This window comes from Eleutherodactylus coqui, chromosome 1, assembly GCF_035609145.1.
Source record: "Eleutherodactylus coqui strain aEleCoq1 chromosome 1, aEleCoq1.hap1, whole genome shotgun sequence".
NCBI lineage: Eukaryota > Metazoa > Chordata > Amphibia > Anura > Eleutherodactylidae > Eleutherodactylus > Eleutherodactylus coqui.
In genome coordinates, this window is record NC_089837.1 from 351,487,641 (window position 1) to 351,513,593 (window position 25,953).

The 25,953-nt window shown below is 45.2% G+C and overlaps 2 protein-coding genes across 3 annotated transcripts; one reads left to right on the forward strand and one right to left on the reverse strand.

The window, feature by feature from the left end:
• Positions 1–911: 911 nt before the first annotated feature.
• Positions 912–13,604, reverse strand: DERL2 (derlin 2). The gene is made up of 7 exons (XM_066576860.1): positions 13,438–13,604; positions 12,763–12,828; positions 12,408–12,481; positions 9,519–9,612; positions 5,885–6,080; positions 3,081–3,171; positions 912–1,729 (listed from the first exon to the last, which is right to left on the reverse strand). The coding sequence occupies exons 1-7, from the start codon at positions 13,528–13,530 to the stop codon at positions 1,624–1,626; spliced, it is 720 nt and encodes a 239-aa protein (XP_066432957.1). The 5' UTR covers positions 13,531–13,604; the 3' UTR covers positions 912–1,623.
• Positions 13,605–13,861: 257 nt separating this feature from the next.
• On the forward strand, positions 13,862–25,582 carry MIS12 (MIS12 kinetochore complex component). Of its 2 annotated transcripts, none has more exons than XM_066576871.1 (2): positions 13,862–14,046; positions 24,066–25,582. In XM_066576871.1, exon 2 carries the CDS (start codon positions 24,082–24,084, stop codon positions 24,721–24,723), a length of 642 nt encoding a protein of 213 aa, XP_066432968.1. In that variant the 5' UTR covers positions 13,862–14,046; positions 24,066–24,081; the 3' UTR covers positions 24,724–25,582. The 2 variants fall into 2 exon arrangements, with proteins under 2 accessions (XP_066432968.1, XP_066432977.1); XM_066576880.1 differs by lacking the exon at positions 13,862–14,046 and adding an exon at positions 14,232–14,253.
• Positions 25,583–25,953: the final 371 nt, after the last annotated feature.

The window sequence follows — 25,953 nt, forward strand, 5'->3', positions numbered from 1 at the left end:
AATACACAAAGACGACCTCCCAGAGTATAACATACATATAGTAACATAGAATGTGAGGCTGAAAAAAGACATGTCCATCGAGTTAGACCTATCGCCTCCTGCACACGGGCGGAAATTCTGTGCTGGGACTTCCCACAGAATTTCCGCCCGTGCCCGCTGCCATAGGATTGCATTATCTAATGCAATCCTATGCACACAGACCGCATGAAAACTTGCGCGGTAAACAAATCATAGTGTGTCCTATTTCTGTGCGAACCTCGCAGAGGCACAAACAGAAACATCACTGGTGACACGCAGGCTCTGCTCTGCGCATGTTCGGCTGTGCGCCAGGCGGCACATCGCAGTGCAGAGAGAGAAGACGCAAGATGGGTGAGTATAAGGTCAATACCGGGCCATGGTGTCGTATCCCAATGCAAGAATTCTCGCAGCGGGATCCGACGCAGCCCTGTGTAGGTGGCCTATTACCACCCAATGTTGATTCAGAAGAAGGCAAAACAAAAAACCCCAATGAGGTAAAATCCAATTTTCCCCATTTAAGGAGTAAAAATATTCCTTCCTGACTCCAATCTAGTAATAATAATTCCTGGATCACCAACTCTTCTGAAGTTATTAATGATTATAACATAATATTGTAACGCTCAAGACAGGCATCCAGGTCCCTCTTGTACTCTTATCAAATTTGCCTCACCATGTCCTCAGGCAGATAGTTCCATAGTCTCACTGCTCTTACAGTAAAGAAACCCCTTTTATGTCAGTGTAGAAAACTTCTTTCCTCTAGATGTAAAGGATTCCCCCTTGTTACCATCACAGTCCTGGCTATCGATGGGTAAGGAGATGGGAAAAAAAATAGTTGCATCGCAGTGGCCCTTTAATACTTCCCCCAATATCTTAAATATCATGATTTTATAGAGTTGCTTAAAACACAGCTTCTGTGGATTTAATGTGCATATAAAATGTATTACAATACACCAGCTTTTCCCCCAGGATTCCTTGTATTTCCATCATCCTATTGAAATGCAATAATAAAACCAAGAAATCAGACAGTATAATAACGTTTGTGTCACTGCTGGAAACAGTGTGGTCTAAGGTTGTAGCATACAGAATTATATAAAATGATAAGCATCTTGCGTTATATCACACAGTAGAGGAATGAATGGCTATTGTATGACCCATATTTTGGGCATTATCTGCACGGAGTTCATTGGCATATGCACAGACTTCTCTAGGCCTAGTCTGTATTTCCAAAACTGCCAAAGGGAGGCCATTTCATATGTCCTTAAATATTATCTCTTTCCTGTATCAAAAAAGAAAAAAAACAAAAAAAAAAAGCACACAATTTTTTTTTATTAAAAAGCAATAAAAGAAGTCTGCGTAGCCTGGCTGAAAAGTATCAGTTTCCAGTTTAGGGTTCAAGAGCTTCAAGTACCATTGCAAACAAATCCTCTACTGGGAGGCACTGCTGGGAAGTGAAAATGTCTCCTTGTGTCAGTCAGTAGATTATAAAGTGCTTCCTGTTCTGGAGAACTCCAAGTAACAGTATCTCGACAACAGGGCAATGTGCATTCAACACGATATTACATGAGTTCAGCTCCCGTGCGCCATTCTCTTATTGGCAGCCTTTCTTTAACCTCCAAGTCGTTGTCCTTCTCCCCAAGCAAAGCCACCAGGACGATCTTCCGGGAGTGGATTGTAGTTTGGATCGTCATCTTGGGTATCAAATATTGCCTTCCTGTAAATTAAGGACAAGTTGTAATCTAAAGGCATGATTTAAAGAAAACTTGGAACTACATAAGAAACCACCATTACTACTGCTTGTGTTCACCAAACTTTACTATGAATTAGAGTACGTACCCTGCAAGTGGCCTTACTTTCCATCCTACCCGACTCCATTGGAGCTCAAAAGAAAGGCAAAACGCCTGATTATTAACTGATAATGGCCAGATTGGTCATCCCGTGGCATTGGTGCACTACCCACACCCCTTCTACGTCCCGAGTGACAACAGGAAATCGCTCACCTGTGTAACAGCGAAGGAATGGTGTGCAGAGCAGTCCCAAGAAAAGGACAAATTTGTCAGTTTGGTAGCACTAGATAATGTTAATGGGCACCCAAGACTACAGGGACCCCTTTACTGACTCCCCCCCCCCCCCCCCAAATGGGCAGAGGCTGTCCTGGATAGTTGTACTGGGCATCTTCTTGGAGACCTCCCACCATCTTTTGTTTGGCCTCCTTTTGCATCTGTTATTGTCTATTTCTTGTCCCCCTTTTCTTTTTCTTAGCTCCCTCTTGATACAATTTATATTCTCTTTCAGTCTAGTCCACGGGTGTTAATATATTCTCTGATCATTGGAGGTACCAAGGAATATTATATATATGAATATTTACAACTGCAATTATCTACCTTGGAGATTGCCTCTTATATTATGCTGTGGAGACTCTGGCCAGATGATGGGTCTGATTTTCTATTACTGTGACTAATAATTTCTGTTGTCTGCTTTTGTTATTGTTTGGTTCTGCACAACCAGCCTTGTAAGCTTAGTTATACATAAGATCCCAAAATACTCAGATTACGTTTAGAGTACAAGGGATTGCCATTTGAAAATGCTGGCTCAACATGTGCAACGATCTGGCTAATGAGCGTAATTTGGCATCTACAATCCAAAATATTCTCCTGATGCTTACATCTAATATTGACCTGCACTATTTAGGTGTGGATTTGGCCTCTATGGAATTACTGCAGGTATTCTATTCAGGTATTGTGGAATGCCTGTAGTGACTCCACCAAGTGAGAAGATGGACTTAACCCTTTCCAATCCACTGTCTGACCTCTGAAGACATTATGATTTAAGGCTGTACAGCTCCGATGTTGGAAGACATCCGTCGGGGTTCTCTTACTGTATACTGCCAGCCTCTCTGCTGTCGGAGCCTATCCAACATGTCACCTCATGCAGTACTGGCTTTAGCCAGCATATAGCGCCGTTATATAACGGCAGAAAAAAAGTAAGCCCCCTAGGAAAACCAGGAAACAAGTTGGATTGGAAAGGGTTAAGGTAGCAAGTTCCTGGACTGGCCATTTACTTACAAAATGTAAGGAGTCTTCAAAATTCTTCCTCCTCCAGGTTGGTTAGGAAACACATCCTCTAAAAAGAAATAGATGTGTCCGACTGCAATACCTTAAAAATAAAAACCACAATACAAAAATGTGAGCACACACTATATTAGGAAGCTTTCCCATAAGTGAAATATATACAGTTAAACCCTTTTCATTTGACACCCGATTGTGTAATACTCTGTCCCTATGGCAATAAATATGCAGAGTTGTACATACATACTTATGGAGATATCGGGGAACTAGCTAGCGGCTGAGCAAGTAATTAGCCAATCTATTTCATGTGCACGGTCCGCTATAGCTACCGTGTATTTAGACACAAAGAGGTCTGGCCATATTCTAACCAGACAAGTATCAAATAGCATATGTAAATATCGCATGCATATGCTTTATAGGTTTCGAAGAAAGAAAAAAAAAAAAAAAATCTTGCACCTTTTTTTTTTCTCTGACATTCACCATTATCATCACACAAAAAAAACAAAAAAAAAGACCCTCGCACGATTTTGTAGCGCTACAAATTGCATGTATGTGAGGCCCAGGGTTTCCAATGGGCTCTTTCACAAGATGTTTTGCAGCCCGAATGAACCCATTGGACACCATGGGCTTCACATACATGTATTTTTGTAGAGCTTCAAAAACGCATGATTTTGTAGCCTCTTTGAATAAGGCCTTAGACTCATAAGGGTCCACAGCCCAGGATCCCTGTCAATCATGTCAGTGAAAAGGCCATGGTGCTTGGGTGAGAGCTGCAGCCTCTTTTCTGGCCTGTGAAGTCACATTTATTTGTCACATGGCACAAGGGCGGCTCAGTTCCATTCAAGTGGATATGACTGAGCTGCAATACTAGGCACAGCCACTATGCAATGTACAGTGCTGTGCCTCCTATGAAGTGAAGTGACAGCAGTGCTCAATTAGACAGCTGATTGGTGGGGGTCTTGAGTAGTAAATCCTTACTGATCTGATATGGATGACCTGTCCGGAAAAAACTCTAATACCCAAACCAGCCCACTGGTCATAACAGGGAAGAGGGACTGGTTTAGTTATTAAGAGGAGTCAAACATCCAGCCCGTTTGATGGCATGATGGGCACAGAAAGGGTGACCATACCACATGATTCTGCGTCAGAAACAGAGATTCAGACACTGCACTTCTGAGCATTTTTCTTCCCTGGCCAACCCCTTAAAAAAAAAGGGAATTTTCTACTTAAATCTATGAAAATAATATCATAAAGTGGGGCCCTGCTAGGATCCACTAGTGAAGAGCTGTAATCTGGGAGGTAACCTGGCAATAAGCATTCAGTTTCCCTGCAGCGTCACCCACAGGGGAAAGTAAAGAGGCGCTGCTGGCTCTCGGGACAGGTCCGTTTTAGTAAATAATTGTATTGCCCAGAATATAACAATTCTGGAGGAGCTTTTCTTATAGGTCTAGCATAGGGATGGTGAGAAATAAGCTTGGAGATTTATGCAATGCCCAGTCAAATCAGTCCGTTGTCTGTATAACGTGCGACAAGTCCCCAAGGGCAGGAGACCCTCTAACTGTTCTTCATTCGGGCCCAGACATGTACATTATAAACAAGAGCCCTTCTAGTAAAGCAAAATTCTCTTAAACGGGATTCTGTCAGCTCCTGTGAGCCTCATCAGAGCTGCATCCAGTAATGCATTCTTGTACTCCCCTTATCTGATGCTAGTCGCTGTGCCGTCGTAGCCCTCTCTGAATCCATCCAGCAGACTACGTAGTCCTCTCATTCTAGGACTCTGGTGGGGTCACTCAGCGGAGACTTTGAACGCACACAGAGAGGGAACAGCTTCACCTCCACTCCAGCAGCAACGTCAGCAATACTCGCTCCTGTGTAACAGCAAAGGAGCAAGCACCACTGGGACGAGTGTTGGGCATCATTTTACCAACAGCTCGTCCCGTCTAAAAGGGCCATACAATGCTCAAAACTCCATCCCTCGGCAGGAAAGGCCCGGTGCTCTCCCCTAATAAAGGGCAGCGCTGTCAAAGTGAGCGCCACATTACACTGAGCGCCGGGGAACAGCTGGCAAAGGTACAAAAATGACCAGTGAAAAAAAGGCTAGCAGGAGCAGATTAGCGGCTGTTGCAGTTCTAACACCTGTAAAAATAGCAGATAAAGCGGCTGCATCAGCTGCCAATGGCTTTACAAGCATGTGGCAACTAGATGATTTTTCTTAAATTTTTAAGAAAAAAAAAAAAAAGCTTTTCTCCAATAGCCTGCAGAGTGCTGTGGTGCTGATTTATATCAATATTACTGCCCGTGGCACTAATGCCTTGAATAAAACATGCACTAGAAAATTAAATGAGGCAGACGAAAGCATTGTCAAGGATTAATATAAACTGTTTTTTCTGGGCAACTTCACATAGAATAGTTTTTGTCAGCTTTTCTTTTTTTGTGCCATCATCAATTTGGGACTGGCAGGAAATTGGCATATTGTAATTGCTGCCATCCATATAATGTGTCACAAGTCTTTAAGAGTTTGCTGAGAGTTAGGCGAATTTGTGAGTCTTAGAATGTACATACAGAGTTACATATCCCGAGAGCCAGATCACCGATGGCAGCAGAAGCAGTCGCTTTGTATTCCCCCCCCCCCCCCCCCCCCCCCCCCAAACTAAAAAAATCTAAGTACATATTACGTTGTCTTTTCCTTTATCGAACACATGTGGCTTCCAAACTGAATGTCTTAGAAACAAATATTTCTGAAGCCGGAAAACCATGAGCAAGAATTTCTGAGTTTTCAAACCAATATTCACGTGTCTTACCCAAGAGATCCACAATAATTGAATTCCCCAGCAACAATGAAAAGCCCATGAGGACCCATGGAAGGAATGGAGCTTGAAAATTCAGAAGTCCAAAAAAGTTCATTCGAACATAAGGGTTTCTTCTGCTCCATACATATACAAGCATTATTGTAAAAGCTTGGCCAAGGAAAACTAAATTGACAAAAAGTCCAAAGAGCTGAGGAATATTAAGGAAAAAGAAATTACGGGTGCTAAAGATATACTTAAATTGTTAGTAAACTTTTGTATAAAAAGGTGTAAAATATTCCCTGCACCATTAAACCTGCAGAAAAGAACTACATTTTTCACTTTCAGGATGTTTTCACTTTTGTCATACGCAAAACATGAATCCTGAATTTTGAAGAAAAAAATGAAGTGAAAATAAAATCACATTATACCCCATATCCATATATTTCCAAGTAGTAGTCACCTGGCACACTTTGAAAATGCCGCCAAGCAGCTTACAGTCATAGGCCGAATGCCCACGGTCGGATTATCGCTGCGGAATTCGCAGTCAGACACCCGCCGTGAATTCCAAAGCAATGTCCGTCCATAGACATGCTGTGGTAAATGATTTCTCCCCTGAGAAAAGTCTCCACAGAGAACTTATACTGCATGAGTGATTATAACAATCGTACGTTCAAAGTAACATCATAGTATTACATTATACAGCAATCCGACAGGCAATCTACGTCACAGGCACAGCTTGATAGGTGATCAACCATGGCACGCTGTGGGCCTTTAAAAGCCCCCAGGCTGCCATGGCAACCAAGTGGCACGTTGCGATTGCATCGTGGGAGGCAGTTCAGGACCCTTAACTTCGACTGGGGGATTTAAAAGCTGCTGTCAGTACTGACGGCAGCATTTAATGGGTTGATTGCAGCTGTTGGTGGCAGCTACAAGAAACTGCAGAAACCGGATCGGGCCCTCCATGTAAAGCCTGACCCCACAGGGACTTAACCAAGTCCTGTGTCGTTAAGGGGTTAAAAACTTTGCACCGTTTGGCTTCTGCATATCACATATAGCTGAATTACAGCTCGGTTTTCACCCCTTATCTCTCCTCTCCTGGAAGTTCTTATTAGCTGACTTATGACTACATAAAATCTATTGAGGACGTACATTAGCTGATAGAATAGTTTCTCGCTACTTTCCTGTCAGTTCAGCTTCATTGGCAAATCTGAAGGAAGAAGAGAAGAAAAGTCTGCAGCTACTGTACAGCAACTTGTAGAAGACACATGGTGCAAAACGTTTAATGGAATTCTATAGCAAAAGTTATTTTCAGCCCGAAATACACTGATGTGCCAGAACTCATGGCATAGTAGTATGCAAATTCATTATTGAGCAGCGTTCCCTCAGGTGATGGCTTGGGAGTGCCCACACCTGTACAAGTTGAGAGGTGATCTTGTTAGTGAGGTTGAACACAAGCCAGGGTGCTCATGGCAAGGGGACGTAAATTATCAGAGTTCAAAAGACATGATAGTGGGGGCCAATGGCCGCCCACAGGTGTTTAGTGATTGTAACCAAGTCTAGATTGTAACAGTGTCTAGCTAGAATTGTCCATGCAAATAGACTCAACTAGAAATCACATTCAATGCAGAAGGCCCCACAAACATTCTGTAGGCCAGGGCAGCATGTTTTAGTTTGCATGGGATATGAGAGAAGACCCACTGGAGTGCTTCGGTTAGCACCACGACACCAGCCACCACCTCACCTGAGCTTCTGGTGTTCCTAACTGGACCCTAGCAAAATGTGGCGTAGTACCAATTGTTTCAGGCTGATGGTAGGGTTCATGTGGGGTGCAGATCCATAAAGCCATGGACCCCAGTTGCCAACAGGGCACTGTGCAGGCTGGTAGTGAGTCCATACTGGTGTGGGGTGTTCTCATGGCATCGGTTGGGTCCATCTAAACACATCGCTGACCAGAGCCTGCTATATTTCACCGCTTGGTGACCATTTGTAGGGCTTCATGGACCCCAACAATGACAGGATTTTCCAACAGGATATTGCACTGTGCCATTGGGCCCAAGTTGTACAAAACTGGTTGAAGAAGCATTCTGGAGAGTTCTAATGAATGGTGTGGCCTGCACTTTGGCCAGGATAAGCTTAATTGAGCATTTATGCAATATGGTAGACCGGTCCTTTCACACCCAAGATCCTAGACCTACAAATACCACAGACCTATGAGTGGCTACACAGATGGCATGGCTCAACATGCATCCAAACCTCTTCTTCCCACTTGTGAAAAGTGGTGGGCACCAAATCGAGCATTTGTCGTCATTTCCCGATGGTCCCAACTAGTCCACCATCAGGATTGAAGGTGTTATTACATTCATCTGCTATATAGCCTCTCTCGCATCTTAGGTTATAAACATATTTTTTGTTCTTTTCATAAGTACTTTCATCACTCCTAAAGACCTTCTAGAAGTGAAACTGCTTAAGCCGCCTGTGGTTATCTCTGCGGAGCAGCTGTTAGCTCTTCCATCTGCTGTCCGTTTAGTTGGCAGGGGACAGCTGTTAGTTTCAGTACATGCGGTCCAACCCAGTAGCTGTGAGCCCATTACCTCCCGCCAGAGCTGGGTGGTTTGCATGTATGTCCATACATATATCTCCTCCATGACATCAGGTCTATGGCAGCAGCTGTGGGTTGTCGGACCGCAGTGTTACAAACTAGTATAGTGCATTTTAGTGAAATCAGTGGTTTCTTCCCCAAGTGTTAAATCCACCATCCATATGTTATTATACCTACACTGATACCAGGGAAGCAGCCGTATTTATGCATCAATCTATTTTATTTTTTGTTTGTTTGTTTTGGGGGATCTGGGTCAAATCTAAAGTTTAGGATTAGCTTCTTGTCCTGCTCGTGTTTCGAGTCTCTCTTCTCTCTTTTTAGTTGACATTTGCTTGGGTGTATATTTTTCATTTCTTAGATTGGCGTGGCTTGTGTTGTCACTCTTTTCTTCTATAATTGGATGCATTGTGTCCATTCCGTAAGGAATCGTCCATTATTTCCTATGGAATCTTTTTATTAAAAAAAGACTGATCACAGGCCTTGCCATTTCAATGCGATCTTTACCATTGAAAACTATTGAAAGCACTTGCAATCTTTTCCCGCTCACGAATATCGCAAGTATATAGATGCAATATTTTTAAGCAATTGCGTTCGCATCCAGAGTGGCAATTTTACAGATGCAATATCGGTCAGAGATATCGCACTCGCTTGTGTGAATGCTCCCCAATACTTGGGTAGCAGCACTTGCCTAAAAGCTCTGCCCCAAGTTGAGTAAGGCCGCCTGCACACGAACAGATTTGCATTCGCAGTCAGCGTCTGTACTGCGATTCTGCAGCAAATACCGTTCATAGCATGCTATGGATAAAAAAAAATAAAGAAATGTGCTTCTTCCTGCACACTTACGAAAATGAATTGCGATTTCAGTGCTTTTTTAGCACGTCTGAGTTCGGTCTATACTGCTATCAGATGCAACTTGTGCATGTAACTTCGCCCCCGCCCCCCCCCCCCCCCTTCCATTCTCCCTTTTTACAATTCTTGGCTCAGACTCTCCCAATACACCAGTGAAGAACACGACTAGTAAAAATCCTGAATACTTGAAAAGGATACAGTCATTAAAAGGCCACCGAAAAGAAACATGAATACAAAATCTGCTGTACGACCACGAAACGATCCTTCTTCAAGCATTCGGCAGTATCTATATCTGGAGTTAACATTTTGTTAAGGAACGATTCCATTCGTTTAGAAACATGGTTTTTTCCTTAAAATTAAAACATTATCTGTTCGGTCTCCTAAGCGACCTTACCAGAGGGCAGCATTAAGGACCATTTACACAGAACGATTATAGCGCAAAATCAGCTCAAACAAGCAAAAATGTATGATAATCGTTACATCTAAATGAAAAACATTGTTTACCATTAGTTTACTTTTCGTGTGTCGCTCACTTTCAACCAGCTGACTTATCACTGCATGTTAGAATGTGAAGTGCTGAGTGAGAAGTCAGCGATACTCAGCGGTGATCTGCCTGTCTAAGCGATCTGCACGAGCGCTAACAACCAGCGCTGATGTCACTCGCTCCTGCAGGGCGTTTAGCCAACAGCCGCCCCGTGTAAATGTAGCACAAGATGGAGGAGGAGATGCTGAGCTCAGAGTCATATCAGTTTCTAGTATTTATTTCAGCACTTCCGCTCAACTATGTGTCTGCGCTGTAGCAAAGAATGGAGATGTTACTGCGTATGTGCGACTAGCAGCACAATTCCCCACTGTACTACAGAAATGAGAGCTGGCATCTTCAACTGTGAAGTAGGTGGGACACTGGTCCCCCATTCTCAGGATCGATGGAAGGGGGGTGGGAATACCAACGGTCGGACCCCCGCGGATCTATCAGTCTTCGCCCATCCATAACGCAGTACCAAGAAGACCAAAGTGATCCAGCAAGCGGGTAGGGATAACAATACTGACATTTAGTAGATGAACTTTAAAATGTTCCAAATATAATGCAAGTAATATGTTTACACGTTTTGAAAGTCAGACCAGTTAGTAGTAGCCTAAAGGACTGAAGAACTCACCTAAGTTTTAACCCTTTTCAGCCTAGGATGTTTCTCCTATGTACTTGTAGAGTTGCACTTTTGTAATCTAGGATGTTTGACAAATGTTTCTAGTTATATATGGCTCTATCTCGGGCTGTCTTGCAGCTAGAGCTTTGATTTTAGCCTTATTTTAAAGCCAAGAATCTTGCTTCCTGGAGATTTGTGTAGCCTTTCCATAGCTTTTTCCGTTCCAAGAAAACAAACTACTTGGTTTCAACACTTGGATATTTTTCCGATGCAGACTGCAACTTGCATGCAAATCCTTTCATGACAGTGTTAGAACACATCCATTAGATTATATTAATGACTGCATTAACTGGATAATGTAGATGATGTCTATATTGCAATAACTTACTACATGTCTTTTGAAAAATGTAAGTTGCACTCCAAGACACTTCAAACCACCTATTTTGGAACGTATCAATGACATCTTCATACGCACATACCACATCAACATAACCAACCAGTTTCCTTTTCCCAAGCAGGTAGTTAGTGGATTAACATCCCATGATTTTAAGACGACTGGTTAAAGTTTGATTAAATAGGGGGTGGATTCTTCAGTAATCTTGGCTATGTCTAAGGACATGTCCGCAAGCAAATTACTTGCACTATATTTTGGGGACTTTAAAGTTTTTCCAATAAAAGTCAATATTGTTATCCCTACCCGCTTGCTGGATCACTCCGATCTTACTGGTACTTCAGGAGATCCATGCAATACAGGATTGGGAGCCATGGTTGGTTTTTCAGCTGGCTTTTCCTTATATGCCAATGTGCTGTGATTTTCAGCCACCCAAATGGTAACTGTAAAAGTCGCATGAAAGAGAGGCAGCCGCGGCCAGTTCAGGCTGCATCTCCCGTTTTCTTGCTCATTTAGACGGCCAGTGCCGCGTCTATACACTGCAGCCTGGAATACCGTCGCCCGGGGAGACAATTCAGCTCTGCTAAACTTCCTCCCCCCTACCAACTGCCGGCAAGGGGAGGGGGCGGGAGCTTAGCTTAGCTAGTTGTGCTAAACTCCCTCCCCAGCCTATGGGAGCTGCCAGCAAGGGGAGGGACTTTAGCAACGCGAGCCGCTGCTGGGGGTGGGGTAAATCACAACAAATGCATTGGAATCCAATGCTTCAGATGGTCACGATTCTCGGCTTGTGTTTTATCACGGCAAAATTACCACAATAAGACGCTTATGTGAAACTAGCCTCAGGTTGTGCCATTCCTTATTCTTAAAGGGGTTGTCCCGCGATAGCAAGTGGGGTTAAGTACTTCTGTATGGCCATATTAATGCACTTTGTAATATACATGGTGCATTAAATATGAGCCATACAGAAGTTATTCACTTACCTTCCCTGCGCTGGCGTCCCCGTCTCCATGGTGCCGTCTAATTTCAGCGTCTAATCGCCCGATTAGATGCACTTGCGCAGAAGGGTCTTCTCCCTTCTGGTCCGTCCGGGCACGAGTGGCGTTCTGGCTCCGCCCCTTCTACGCGTCATCGCGTAGCTCCGCCCCGTCACGTGTGCCAATTCCAGCCAGTCAGGAGGCTGGAATCGGCAATGGACCGCACAGAGCCCACATTGCACCATGGGAGAAGACCCGCGGTGCATCGTGGGTGAAGATCCCGGCGTCCACTGAGGAAAAGAAGGAAGAAGTTGCAGAGAGGGGATTCAGGTAAGTACAATTTTTTTTTTTTTATTTCACCACATCCCTTGGGTTTGTCCTGCGCTGAACGGGGGGCCTATGCCAAAAGACAAAAAAAAACACGTTTTGGCGCGGGACAACCCCTTGAAGTGATTGAGCTAGCTCCTACAAGCTAGTATGAGTTTTCCAGACCTGGGCACCTAAACCCAAAATACTCTAAATTGTCATGCTTTACAGCAAATCACACCACATGCTGAAAAGCACCTTAAAAGGATACAGAAAAATCATATTAAATAGAAAATTGAATCCAACTGGTCCAAAAAACAAAAAGTTTGTGACTAGTCGCCATACCTGGAAGAAAAGTTAAAATAGAGAGATAGGAAAAGTTTTTTCATTTGTTGGGAACACATAAATATGGCTAAAATATTAGCTGCTAAGAAATGATATACGATAAATGCTGCGCTTTTTTTCTGTTCAAAAGCTGGGCAGCTAAGTAGAGAGTGGGCGGACCCTCCTGTCCATGCAAATACATTGTTTTGGAGAGAACAGAAACAAAGTTGGCTGAACATTACTTCCTGCAGAAGATGACTGATCACATCACATGTAATACAATAGCCGACTCCATAACTTACCTGGTAATGTCTAAATATAAGTTCCGGGTTGAAATATAGCTGAAATGGCGTGATGATTTCTAGTTGCTGGGAGACAGAAAACATTTTTTTTTTTACCTAAATATAGTAAATCAGTACAGTATATATAAAGTAAATATAAAGCATGCGGATGTGATCCCCCAGCGCCAAAACCCGCTACATGTGAGAGTGCCCGCAATGGGCAACATCTGTGTGCAGAACCTCCAGCGTGTTTAAGGCGCAACATATCACGAGCAACAAAATCACGTAGGAAATTGCGCAGGCAGATTTTGCGGCACGCGTGCAGCCAGCGCTGACATCACTCTTGTGGAGCAGTGGTTGGTAGTAAGGCACATGGGCCCCCTGTAGTCAGGATGGGTGGGTGACCCAGCGCTGTCACCTCTCCAGTGGACGGCTGATGACAACCCCCGTCCCCAGAACACCCCATTGTATACCTGGGAAATATCCCTCTTTACTTCCATCTATTGGTAGTGCCCGGACGATACCACTATACTTAGGGGGGCACTACCCTCCTGCCACACTGTGCGCTGACGCGTCCCTACGCTCGGGGTGCCCCGCCGGACACTCTGCAGGCAGGAATAGCAGCAGGACACTGCCGGTATGGGCAGCCACCAGCACACACGGGGCCCCCTCTGACGGTGCAGCGCCACCACTTACCACTACAGCCGTGGTAAGCACACATGCCGTGGTGTACGCTCTGGTCACTGGCGGGATCTGCATATACTCCTGCCGGAAGGTCTGGTACGCCATCTTGCTGCCTCCCACCGCTCCTCCGCTCTCATCTCCGCCTCGTCCAGACCCAGTACATCACACAGACACATTCAAATGCCTGCACTTCCGCCAACCAATCAGCTCACGTCTACGCTCGTCCGCTCCTCCTGATTGGCTCTCTTTTCTGTCGCTCCCGCCTACAGTGTAGTAATGTCACGTCTGCACGCCATTGGTCCGCGTAGTGTCTGTTTGTAAATCCTGATTGGAGGAAAAGGGGGGCGCTGTTTCCCAAATCCCTCTCCCTGACCTTTTACGCTCGGACTGTACGGGTTGTGTGTCACTCTGTATCCGGGAAAGACCCACTGGGAATGTGCATGTAAACGAAGGCTCTTTGCCAGAATCCAAGATGGCCGCGATTGTCCTCGCCGTCCCACAGAGACGCAATGTTACGTACACAGAGCGCTCAGGATTGGTTGGCGTTAATGTCGCGAGTAGTTAGGGTTTGAAACGGTTGTTTTCCTGGGAGCGGGAAGGAGTTTGTCGGCTTGGCTGCAGGTGATTATATGTGCTTGGGTTGGCAGATGATGGCTGCTGTGCTCACGACCACGGCAGGGAAAGGGTGTGTGTCACTCGTGACGCCAGTGCCACAGACACAGCAGGAGGAGGCTGAGAGCAGTAGCGGGAGAGACAAGGAACACCTTACTGGAATAGAAGGGGCCAGTCAATGTCCGACTGTACCAAGTGATGTTTAGGCGCACAGACGTAAGCGTGGCACACTGCGGCGGTCGTGATGCATCGTACTGCTGCGTATGGTGGCAGAGTTGTACTGCGCGTGGCGTCATATCTCGCGCACGCTCCAGCCGCCAGGGCTTTTTGTTTGTTTATATTTCTTGCGCCGTTGCTTTACATGCCACCCCCCCCCCCCCCCATAGCATCGCATTAGTGAAAATATCGTAAATGTGAAGCAAACCATTGAAAATCATTGCTTCCATAATTTAGCGTTTTTTAGTTGCTCTCACATCGCACGATTCTTCTCGCGGTGAATGTGAAGGTGCCCTAAGGGTGGTTTCCCACGGGCGATCGCGGCAATATCACAATTTTGCTCATTAGATGTCTGAGCGTCAGCGTTTTGTTTTTTTGTATTTTTTTTTCTTCAAAAACATCGCCGCCCCTTGTGATTTTCTTGCACGTTTTTCTGACGCAATTTTCTCGCAAGAAAGACAATAAAACTTTTTAACGTTAAAAACGCATCGCATGAAAATCCCAAGTTCTTGTGGTGTGATGAATGACGGCGCCGTGGGAAAACATGGCTGATCAAAAAAGAGGAAAACGCAGAGAGATAGGACATGCCACGCTTTTTTTTTTTTTTTCACGCATGAGTGAAACCATCGCGAATGTGAAGGAAACCATTAAAAATCATGGGTTTCATAATTCTGCATTTTCACGCTCTACGAGCGATCAGACCATTAGTTTACTATATAAGCTGCCGCCATGACTGTTCAGCGCTCGCTCCCGGGTGCTGGCAGCGCCTGTGGACTATATGGCGTTACTGGTTAGGGCTCATTCACACTGTGATTTCAGCGCCGTTTACACACGTGATGAATGGAGTCAGTGAAAATACGTGGATTTTCATTGATCCGTAAACACTGAGTGTTGATACGTGCGAGAAAAAGATGGCAGCGGGCTCTATTTCTCCACGCACGAATAGACGTCTGCTTTTCTAAGCAGCGCTGTCCATGCGCAATACGTTACGTATAGGTGATGATACATATGTACCTGCTATGTGATAGAGCGGGGAATTAGAAAAAAAACCAAGATACACGGCAATAGCCGGCTCACACAGACCGCTTAAGCGCTGCTTGATTTCCGCATACGGCTGTGTAAATAGAAATGAGGCCTTACTCCGTTACTCCTACTGGCAGAAGGATGCCTCTGCACTCCGGTTGTCCGGGCTGGCTTCTCCTCCGGTACCGGCTTCTCTTTCTGCCTTCCTTCCTCTCGCCAGCTCAGCTGTCTCACTGCTGCTAACTGCGCTCTCTTCCTCCACGGCTCTCCTCACTTCATCTCCTCTAACGCTCGCCGCTCTCTATCTGCGACTGCCACTCTCTAACTGCGCACTTCCTCTCTGTCCCCCCCCTGTGGGCTCTGTTTCCTTAGCAATGTGCTGGCCAATTACGGCGCTCCTCTCATCCCTCTCTCCAGCCAATAACTATATACCTGACAACAGGTGGGCTGGCCAATAAGAAATAAAGACAGCAGCCAATCAAACAGGCTGGTTCCTGGGCAGATTTCTGCATTACCCTGTTGCTAGGCAGATTACCTCTACTCCTAGTGGGGACTAGAAATAACCCCCCTAAGGGTGTGAGGTGCCTGTGTGCAGTGTCTTCTGGGTCGCTACCTGTTATATATGCGGTTTGTGTAGGAGCAGTCACTTAGGCTGTGAACCATCTTGCCTGCTGAGAGCGGCCATTGCTACCAATGGGCGTTATGAGGAGATGCTGAGGGTGGATGAAATCTTGGGTCAGGTCACAATTGATAACCGGATGTGTGAGGGTCCTCATGGCCTGAGCTCTCTTGACAAGCATGTTGATTGGCGCTCAAATACTCTTTATTTACATGGGATGAGAATCACTTATGCAAGCGCCATTGGAGGGCATGTCTGGTTACCAGATAACATCCCTTTAATAGGGCTGACTGCAGTAAAATAATAGATATATTTACCCCTCCGTCACCATTGGGATCCAGCGCTGTAGTCCCAGCATTACTTGTGACGGCTAATGTCACCGGAAGTCACGTGATCGCTGCAGCATCACATTCTCAAACACCTTCCAACGTGGTGCTGAGGATGTGAGCGGTGATGCTGCAGCGATCACCTGACTCCGGGAACATTAGCTGTTACAAGTATAGCTGGGACCACAGCGGGGCTGCAGCGCTGGATCCCAATGGTGATGGAGGGGTAAATATAGCTGTTTATTATTTTACTACAGTCAGCCCTATTGAAGGGATGTTATCTGGTAAGGGGACAACCCCTTTAACTCTTCTGTAATAGTCCTAATTGCTGGCATGCACCTGAGCTTGCAATTATCAAAGAACGTGAGTGCCATTGGCGGTCGCTGGTCTCATATAATAGCACCCCAATAGGGATGAATAATCGTATGACCTTACTGATCGTTCATCCCATAGGCCCACTACACATCTTCCCATTGTTATGCCTGCTGAAACTAAACAATTAACACTTAGTTTACTGACTTCTATAGCGCATACATATTCAGTAGCGCTGTATATCACTTGATATGGCGTTTTGTCCCCATTAGGCCGCACAATCTAAATTCATCTATTGGTATGTCTTTGGAGTGTAGGAAGAAACCCACGCAAACACGGGGAGAACATACAAACCACATACAGATGTTGTCCTTGGTCAGGCTTGAATGCAGGACCCCAGGGCTGCAAGAGAACAGTGCTAACCTCTAAGCTGTCTTATCAGCTGATTATTGTGCCTTTTACACAGGCTGGAGATCGGAAGAGCAAACATTTGTGCCAGATAATTGCCTCATATTAAAGGGCCTTAAAGGGGGTATCCCACAAAAATACTGTTTATACGTACATCCAACTCAGAATTATAAACCTTTTATATATCTACACTTATTAGAAATGTTTCTATCACCAGATATTCCAGGACTAATGTTAGAACAGCGCCACCTGCTGTTTCCATTCTGTGTCCACCCCAGTAGATGCTTCTAGGTGGTCACACATGCTCAGTCTTGCTCCCCTGCAGTAAGGTTATGTCTCTCTCTTCACTTGCTAAGCAGGCCTTCTGAGATCAGAGAGGACGTCTCAACTGAAGCAGCCGCTCACCACACCAGGGATCCCTCCACATACCCAGTTTATAATTATAGGCTGGATGTACCTGCCAACAATATTTTTTGTGGGATACCCCCTTTTAAGATGTAAGATTGAGGATTAGCAGTCACACCTGTAAGTTGACATGTCTGAGCTCAGTACAGCTAGCTGTGGTCAAACAACATTACCCCTTAACGCTGCAGGATGTACAGTTACGTCCTGCAGCGTCGGGGTATGTATGAAGGGAGATGGCAGGGCAATCTCGCTCCATACATCGCGGCTGCTGGCTGTTACCTACAGCCAGCAGCCGCCTGCAACAGCTTCAGTAAGCCGCACGGCTGGCAGTGCCATTTAAATTCCCCGACCGCTGTTCAGAGGTCCAGTGCGATTTCCCCCCCCAGCGATGATCGCATGTTGACATGTGCGTGTCATGGCAGCTGAGGGCCTTATGAAAGCCCCCAGGGCTGGCATAGCAGAATGTCTATCAAGCCGTGCCTATGGCATGGCTTGACAGAATGCCTGTAAGAACGCAATATGATGTAATGCTATGACATTACATCATGCTGCAGGAGTGATTAAAGCATCGCAAGGTCTTGTCTCTAAGGACTAAAATAAAAAGTGAAAAGAAGTATAAAAAAAAAAGTTTTACTAATTATTAAAAATATGTTTCTTAAACAAAAAAAAAGCATTTTGCCATATTTATAATGAAATGGTCTAATAAAACAAAAAATATATATTTGGTATCACTGCGTCCGTAAAAGTACGATCTATCAAAGTGACGCATTATTTACTCCGCACGATGAACGTTGTCAGGCAATAAAAATAACACCCGAATTGTACTTTTTTTGGTCACCCTGTCTCCAAGAAAAAACGGAATAAGCGATCAAAAAGATGTATGTATTAAAAAATGGAAACTACAGGATGTCTCGCACAAAATGAGCCCTCGCACAACTATGTGCACGGAAAGTTATTGGGGTTAGAAAATGGGGGCAGAAAATAACCTAAAAAATTAAATATCTTTGAAGAGAAATAAAATTAGTACAGCAAAAACAAAAAAACGACATAAGTTTGGTATGGTAGTAATCGTACGGACCCGCAGAACAAAGTGATCAGGACATTTATGTTGCAGTTTGTACGCTGAAGAAACAAGATGCACCGAAAGATGGCAGAATTTAGGGTTTTTTTTCCCCATTTCATTCCACTTAAAGTTTTTCAGTACATTATATGCCACATTAAATAAAACAACTCGTCCTGCAAAAAACAAGCCCTCATACAGCGACGTGGATGGATAAATAAAGGAGATAGGATTTTCTTTTTAAGTGGGTAGGGAAAACTGAAAATGGGGAGGGGTGTGGGGGGTTGCAAGGTCCACTTCCTTAAAGGGGTTGTCCCGCGGCAGCAAGTGGGTCTATACACTTCTGTATGGCCATATTAATGCACTTTGTAATGTACATCGTGCATTAAATATGAGCCATACAGAAGTTATTCACTTACCCCCTTGGGTGTTGGCGTCCCCGTCTCCATGGCGACGACCAAAGCCTTCTTCTCCCTCGATTAGATGCGCTTGCGCAGTCTGCTCTTCTGTTCTGTTGAATGGGGCCGTCCGGCGTGCTCGCGCCGCACAGGTCTTCTGCGCATGCATATGTATAGACGATGTATATTACAAAGTGCATTAATATGGCCATACAGAAGTGTATAACCCCACTTGCTGCCGCGAGACAACCCCTTTAAGGGGTTCTTGCCTCGGCCAAACATGGCCTCAGTGGGAACACCACTGGTTACGCTACAGCTACACTGCTTCCTTATCTCCCAGGGAAGAGGTGAGTAGGCATTAAGGGAACAGCCGAACAAACCAAGATTTGCTGCTTTTATAACTTGGAGCTGTGCAGAGTGCTTGCGTAACTCCTGTTCGCTGCTATGAGACTTACAGAAACGGTGTATCGCAGCTCGCTCTTCTATTTCCATCATTTAGGCTGCTTTCACACCTGCACTGACCTGTCTCTTTGCTCCGTTTTTGGAGGACAGAAATGGAAATAAAACCCCATTGATTTCAATGCAGTTTCAGGGGGAAAAAAGTTTTCTGGACTGAATAAACATTGCAGACTGCGCTATTTTCCCATTCACAAAAAAACGAAATCATTGAAGGACAAAACGGATCCATTTTATTTCAGTTTCTCTCCAAAATTGAAGCAGAGAGACAGAAACCCTGACAGAGCCGTAACGTAGGTGTGAAAGCCGCCTTACAGCCACTGCACATAGCCAGTCTTGGGGGAGCCAGGATAGGTGCGCAGCATCCTTAGGGCGCACACTGATTGGACTTTTAGGGTGCTGTCAGTGAGTATCACCGCACCAACTCCATGTCAGCAGCGCTGTCAGTGATACTCACTGCTGTGTAACGGCCCAGGAGCGAGCATCACTGGGACAAGTGTCCGGTATCGCTTGCCCAACAGCTAGAAATAAGCAAGTTTGGACTTTGTCAGTGTTTTTAACCCTTTCCAATCCAATTTGTATCCTGGTTTTCCTAGGGGGCTTACCCTTTTTCTGCCGTTATACAATGGCGCTATATGCTGGCTAAAGCCAGTACTGCATGAGGTGGCACTTTGGATAGTCTCCGACAGCAGAGAGACTGGGAATATACAGTAAGAGAACCCCAACGGACGTCTTCCAACATTGGAGCTGTACAGCCTTCAATCACAATGTCTTCAGAGGTCAGACAGTGGATTGGAAAGGGTTAATATTTTTATTTACATTTTTCTTTTTATGGTTCCTATTTTATTTTATTTTTTTTCTGTGCAGGAAAAGGTGTGGTCAATTTATTGGACATGTCATTACGGTCGCAGCGATACCAAACGTGTGGTGTTTACCCATGATCATATGATCGCTCTATAATACATTGCAGTATGTCTGTACTGTATTGTATTATTGCTAGCGTTCATATGTTATGGCAGTCCTAGACGCTCCCTCTGTGAACCCTTTACATGTGTTCTCACCCATCCCCACTGGGTCAGCTTCTGACCTGTGACATGCACAATACATTAGTTTACGTCCTGTTGCCTTAAGTACTAGGACGTGGGATTACGTCCTGCTGCGTTAAGGAGTTATTTTGTAATAGTTTTTTGTTTTGTTTTTTTTTAATATTACAAAAGACAATATTTCCCTTTTTTCCCTAGTCTCTATAGGGCACGTGAACTAGCAACCGTCCAATCATTTAGAAGATATATCGTATTTCTGCAGGCGTTCTAAAAGGCGTTTTCTGGGCATATATTACTGATGACCTCAGGATAGATCATCAGTAGTTGATCGACTGGGCTCCACTGATCAGACACCCACTGTCAGTGCCACAACACATCGTACGGAGCCAAAAACAGTAAAGACACAGTAAGGGCTCCTCCCCACTTACATATTTTTAACGCCAATGTCAACGGGACTTTCTAATGTTAAAAACAAATTACACAAAAATCACAAAGCACAAACTTGTGGTGTGTTTATAACATTAGAGATTCCCACTGACATTAGTGTCAAAAAAACATAAGTGGGTGTGAGCCCTAAAGAGCCTGTTCAGATCTAGTTATTAGGCCCGTCCAGGAGTCCCATCTGGGTTTCTGTTTAAAGTCCTGAAAATGGCCCCCTTCCTGGACAGAAAACTACCAATAAGTCTCCGTTTCTGCAGGTTTCCATTCACTATTGGCATTTTTTGTTCCGGGAGGTTTAGTGGGATGGATTGAAGTCCTCCAGGATCTTAAACGAAAACCCTGCCGTTGGCCCTAGACGGAGCCAATAATTAGATCTGACCAAGTCCTAAGGCATGATTCACATGGGCAAGCGCACTATCGGGCTGAGAAACTCGCCCTGATATTGCGCTTGCCAGCGCGCATTTTATACGTGGATGTGATGCGTTTTTCATTCAAAAACGCTGCCCATCCCTTCTGTGAAATTGCGATCCTCGGGGGTGTTTCACGCACGTCAGAAGATCACAATTTTGCATTGATTTCAATGGGAAAGATCACATTGCGTGACACTCGCATGCCGTGCAATGTACATGCAAGTTCGATGTCTTTAAAGGTCCCATTGAAAACAATGGGAAAGATAGAACGTGCTGTGATTTTTATTTTTATTTTTTTTAAACCTCGTTGCATCGCTGTGAGAAGAAAAGAGTCGGTCATGTGAATAACTCCATTCAGAAGATTGGAGTTCGTAGTCACGCGTGTTTTGTGCATCTCGCAACCCACAAAACTCTTGAAAGATTCTCGCTTGTCTAAAGTCAAGTACATTAAGTGAAGCATAAAGTTAGAAAAAGGAGTAGAGATGAGCGAGCACCAAAATGCTCGGGTGCTCGTTACTCGGGACGAAATTTTTGCGATGCTCGAGGGTTCGTTTCGAGTAACGAACCCCATAGAAGTCAATGGGCGACCCGAGCATTTTTGTATATCGCCGATGCTCGCTAAGGTTTTCATTTGTGAAAATCTGGGCAATTCAAGAAAGTGATGGGAACGACACAGCAACGGATAGGGCAGGCGAGGGGCTACATGTTGGGCTGCATCTCAAGTTCACAGGTCCCACTATTAAGCCACAATACCGGCAAGAGTGGGCCCCCCCCCCTCCCAACAACTTTTACTTCTGAAAAGCCCTCATTAGCAATGCATACCTTAGCTAAGCACCACACTACCTCCAACAAAGCACAATTACTGCCTGCATGACACTCCGCTGCCACTTCTCCTGGGTTACATGCTTATAGATGGTTCCACTGAAAGCAATGGGCTGCCGGCGTGCGCGGGATGAATTGAGCCAATCAGGGGGCAGGTCTGACTCACACCCCCTTCACACCCACTGCAGGCCAGCCGCGCTGAACTCCGTCTGCCGGGACAAGGTAAGTATATATTTTTTTTTTATTTTAAACATTTCTGGATGAATTGCAGGGAAGGGCTTCTATATTTAAGCCCTTCCCGACAATTCACCCCGCGCACGCCGGCAGCCCATTGCTTTCAGTGGAACCTGCTGTATTGCCGGCTCCATTGAATTCAATGGGCAAACATCGTTCTTCTCTGTCACAGCTGTTCCAGCTGTGGCAGAGAAGAATGATTTGTCTTCTATATGTTCTCAATGGGGTCGGCGCTGCTGCCGCCGGCCCCATTGAGCGCACATAGAGAAGAGAACAGGAATCGCAGATCACAGATAGGTGCGATCTGCGATTTCTGACTATGGCCTAAGAAGGACCGTTGGGGTTCTTGAAGCCTAAAATAACTCCTAACGCTCTCCCTATTGCAGCTCCAGCATCAGCAGCACTGTCCCTGATCTCTGTCAGAATGCATCTGTGGCGAGCCGCGGGAGGGGCCGATTTATATACTCGGGTGACACCTGATCTCGCCAGCCACTCACTGCCGGGGGGTGGTATAGGGCTGGAACATCACAGGAGGAAGTTGTAATGCCTTCCCTGTCTTTCTATTGGCCAGAAAAGCGCGCAAATTTCTCAGGGAAGAAAATGAAAGTAACTCGAACATCGCGTGGTACTCGTCTCGAGTAGCGAGCATCTCGAACACCCTAATACTCGGACGAGTATCAAGCTCGGACGAGTACACTCGCTCATCTCTAAATAGGAGCCATGATGCTCATGTGATCACAGCCTAAATAGCTTGATGTCATTCCATAATTTGACACTAGGTGGCAGTAGAGGTCAGAGGATGGCCTTTCTAGTCTTGACAATCGCATGTCCTTGGAAGAAAAAGAATACAATTTTCCTGCTACCTCTTTCTCGCTGCATCTTACAGTGTCCTCTTGCTGGATACATATTTCGAGTTATCCGATGGAGTCCAAAAAAGTGTTTTGCCCTCCATCAGTCCAGTAGAGTTGCTACACCTGTTTTTCACTTTATGGAATGGTGCAGCAGACTGTGCTATTCCATGTAGAGGCATACAGTAAAAAGAAAACATACACCGCATGTGCCACTGTACGCCTTTACATTGGCATGCGCAAAATATGAACTTGGACTAATCCTCAGACTAAAGCCGGCGGCACACGACCGGGTAGGAATTGCGGATTCTGCCAGCGTTTGGTCCGCAGTAATATGAGGATCAGTCAAATCACATTAGCGGGTTGGAATTACATAATCTGCTCATGGAAAATAGAACGCAGCATGTTCCCTATGGTCGCACATATACCCGCAATTACATTGCATATGGGCTTTGGGTATCTGCCTGTGTGAGTACGCAGTCATACTCAGTACATTACTTGGGCATACGCAGGGTCACCGGCCAGACTCGCAGCCCGTACCCAACCCGCACATGTGAGCCCTGCCTAACTCTGCAGAACACTTTGAACAGTCCTTGAGATGATTGATTGTATTGAGTTTTTTTGACAACCTGGTGGAAAATCGTAGCTGAATGTATACTTTAAGGCCCCCTGTCCACGGCAGTGATTTCGCCGGCGGATAACGCCGGCTGAAGCTTTCCATAGCGTTGCTATGGAAAGTGCCGGCCAAGTGTCCACGAGCGGGAAATCATTGCGATTCTCCGCTCACAGCGGGCAGTTCACAGAGCTCTGCGAATTGCCGCGATTCTCTGCGGTCAGTCTATATGTCAGATATGCTGACAGCGGAGATCCATCTGCCGGGTCCTGCAGCTGTGATTCGCTGCGGGATACCGCAACGCCCGTGGACAGGGGGCCTTAGGGATTCTACAAAGTAGTAATATGCTAAATGTTATTTGTGTCTAATCAGGTCTGCGCTTCTTTATTTACAGGTCTTCTCTGTCAACGATGTCCATTACACCAATGTGTTATGAAACCCAGTTTTTTGAGTTTACACCTCAAACATGCATTCTTCGAATGTACATTTCATTTCAAGACCATTTATTTGACATGTTGCGGATTGTGGAAAGTGTCATCCTGAATAAAATCGAGAAGTTACCAGATTGTGGGATTAGCCAATTGGAAGTTCGCAAAAGCACTACAAAGTATTTGACTTTTGTCAATAAATGCTTCAACCAGTTGTTTCAGAAGATGGAGACGTGTCTATTAAAGCTGGTCCTGAATATCCCCAGAAACGTTCTGCTGCCGGAGGACAGAGTCCAGGAACTATACCCGGACAGCAAAGAGAAGTTTGACACTCTGCACCGTGAAGCCAAGTCACTGGAGGCCCAGTACAAAGCGGAAGCGCTCGCCACGCAGACCCTCCTGGCGGAGCTGGAGGAACAGAGGGTCGTGCAAGCCGAGCTCGCCAAAATACTCACTTGGTTTGATGGCATGGACAAAATCTGTAGAGAGCATGGAAACATTGACCTGTTAGAGAGCTTTACGTTTATGGCCCACACGTCCAAGAAACTGCAGGGCACAGTGCAGGAAATAGATCTAAAACATAAGAAGCTGAAACTTGATGTAACCTGCAAGAAAGCTGTGTGATCCGTTCTGTAGTGTCCAATACATGGCATTAATGTGTCGGGGATTTTTGCTTTACCATTTATTTTGTCACAACCTTCGTTGATAGTTCTACCATGCTACTTGGTCAAAGCCAAAGTGGTGGTAATGCTGCTATAGCATCCAGTCAGTGCCGAAGGCACGCTATACTCTACACAACCGTCTGCCTTGTTAGGGCTCATTCACACGACCGTGATTTCGGTGTGTCTTACGCACGCGATCCACGGCCACGTGATACGCGGTGAATAGTTAGGGAAAGTACATGTACTCTCCTTGCTCCGTACACACTGTGTGTAGATATGCGCATGCAAAAGATCGCAGCATGCTCTATTTCTCCACGTTATCACGCAGCCCTAATCTTTTGTATGGCTAGCATATGCAACACTGTCCGTATGCAATACATTGTTTATGGGTGATTATACGTACACAACCCCACTATGAGACGTAGTGGGGAATTTAATAAAGTCAAAATGCGCATGCCCGCATGTGTAAGATACTGTCATGGGCCGTGCACATACTGCCATACACGATGGTAGCAGGTTCACCCAGACCGGTAAAAATGCTTCGTTACCCGCGCAGCGTTTTACGCATATAGTAATGTGAATGAGCCCATACTATGCAATGCAAAATATCGGGGCTGCAGCCTTCATCTAGAAGATACAGACTGCAATCATAGAAGAAATAGACAACTGAAAAATGATTTACAGAATGAAATAGCCAGGAGCGGGTATTATAATTGCTTGTTTCATTTGCATTTCATCTCATTTCGGGTTGGCTATTGCGATATATTTCTTTGTATCCAACAAGCATTGATATGATGGGCATTAAAGCATATCTAAACTGCTGTTGTGTGTGTACATGAAGAGTAGCACTACTCCTGCTCATTACATGAATTGTACACGGCATTCTCTCCTTCCTGTCTGCAGACTCTATACCTAATTGTCAGTTTTCCCTAATGCTGGTGGCTGGGGGAAATTCTGCTTCTCTCTCACACACAGAAGCATGGAAGAGATTATAGAGACGTACTGAGCAGTGTATCTGTGAATCCTGGACTGAGGTGAGATAAATACTAGAAGCTGCAGTCACATGTTTGTAAGTCGCTCTCCATCCCTCCAGCAGTTCCCTCCTCTTCTGCCTCTCCATATCTTGCTATGGGCAACATAAGGCAGCGCAAAGGCATCCACCTCCCCCTCAACGGCTTCCTGTAATCTATCT

Bases quoted from the DNA above. Each gene is read 5' to 3' on its own strand.
- DERL2 (XM_066576860.1), bottom strand. From the start codon at position 13,530: ATGGCGTACCAGACCTTCCGGCAGGAGTATATGCAGATCCCGCCAGTG. The intron at 12,482-12,762 runs GTAAGTTATGGA...CTTTTCTTCCAG, and splicing joins TTATATTTAGACATTACCAG to GTATGGCGACTAGTCACAAA. The intron at 3,172-5,884 runs GTAAGACACGTG...TTTATTTTTAAG, and splicing joins AATTATTGTGGATCTCTTGG to GTATTGCAGTCGGACACATC.
- MIS12 (XM_066576871.1), top strand. From the start codon at position 24,082: ATGTCCATTACACCAATGTGTTATGAAACCCAGTTTTTTGAGTTTACA.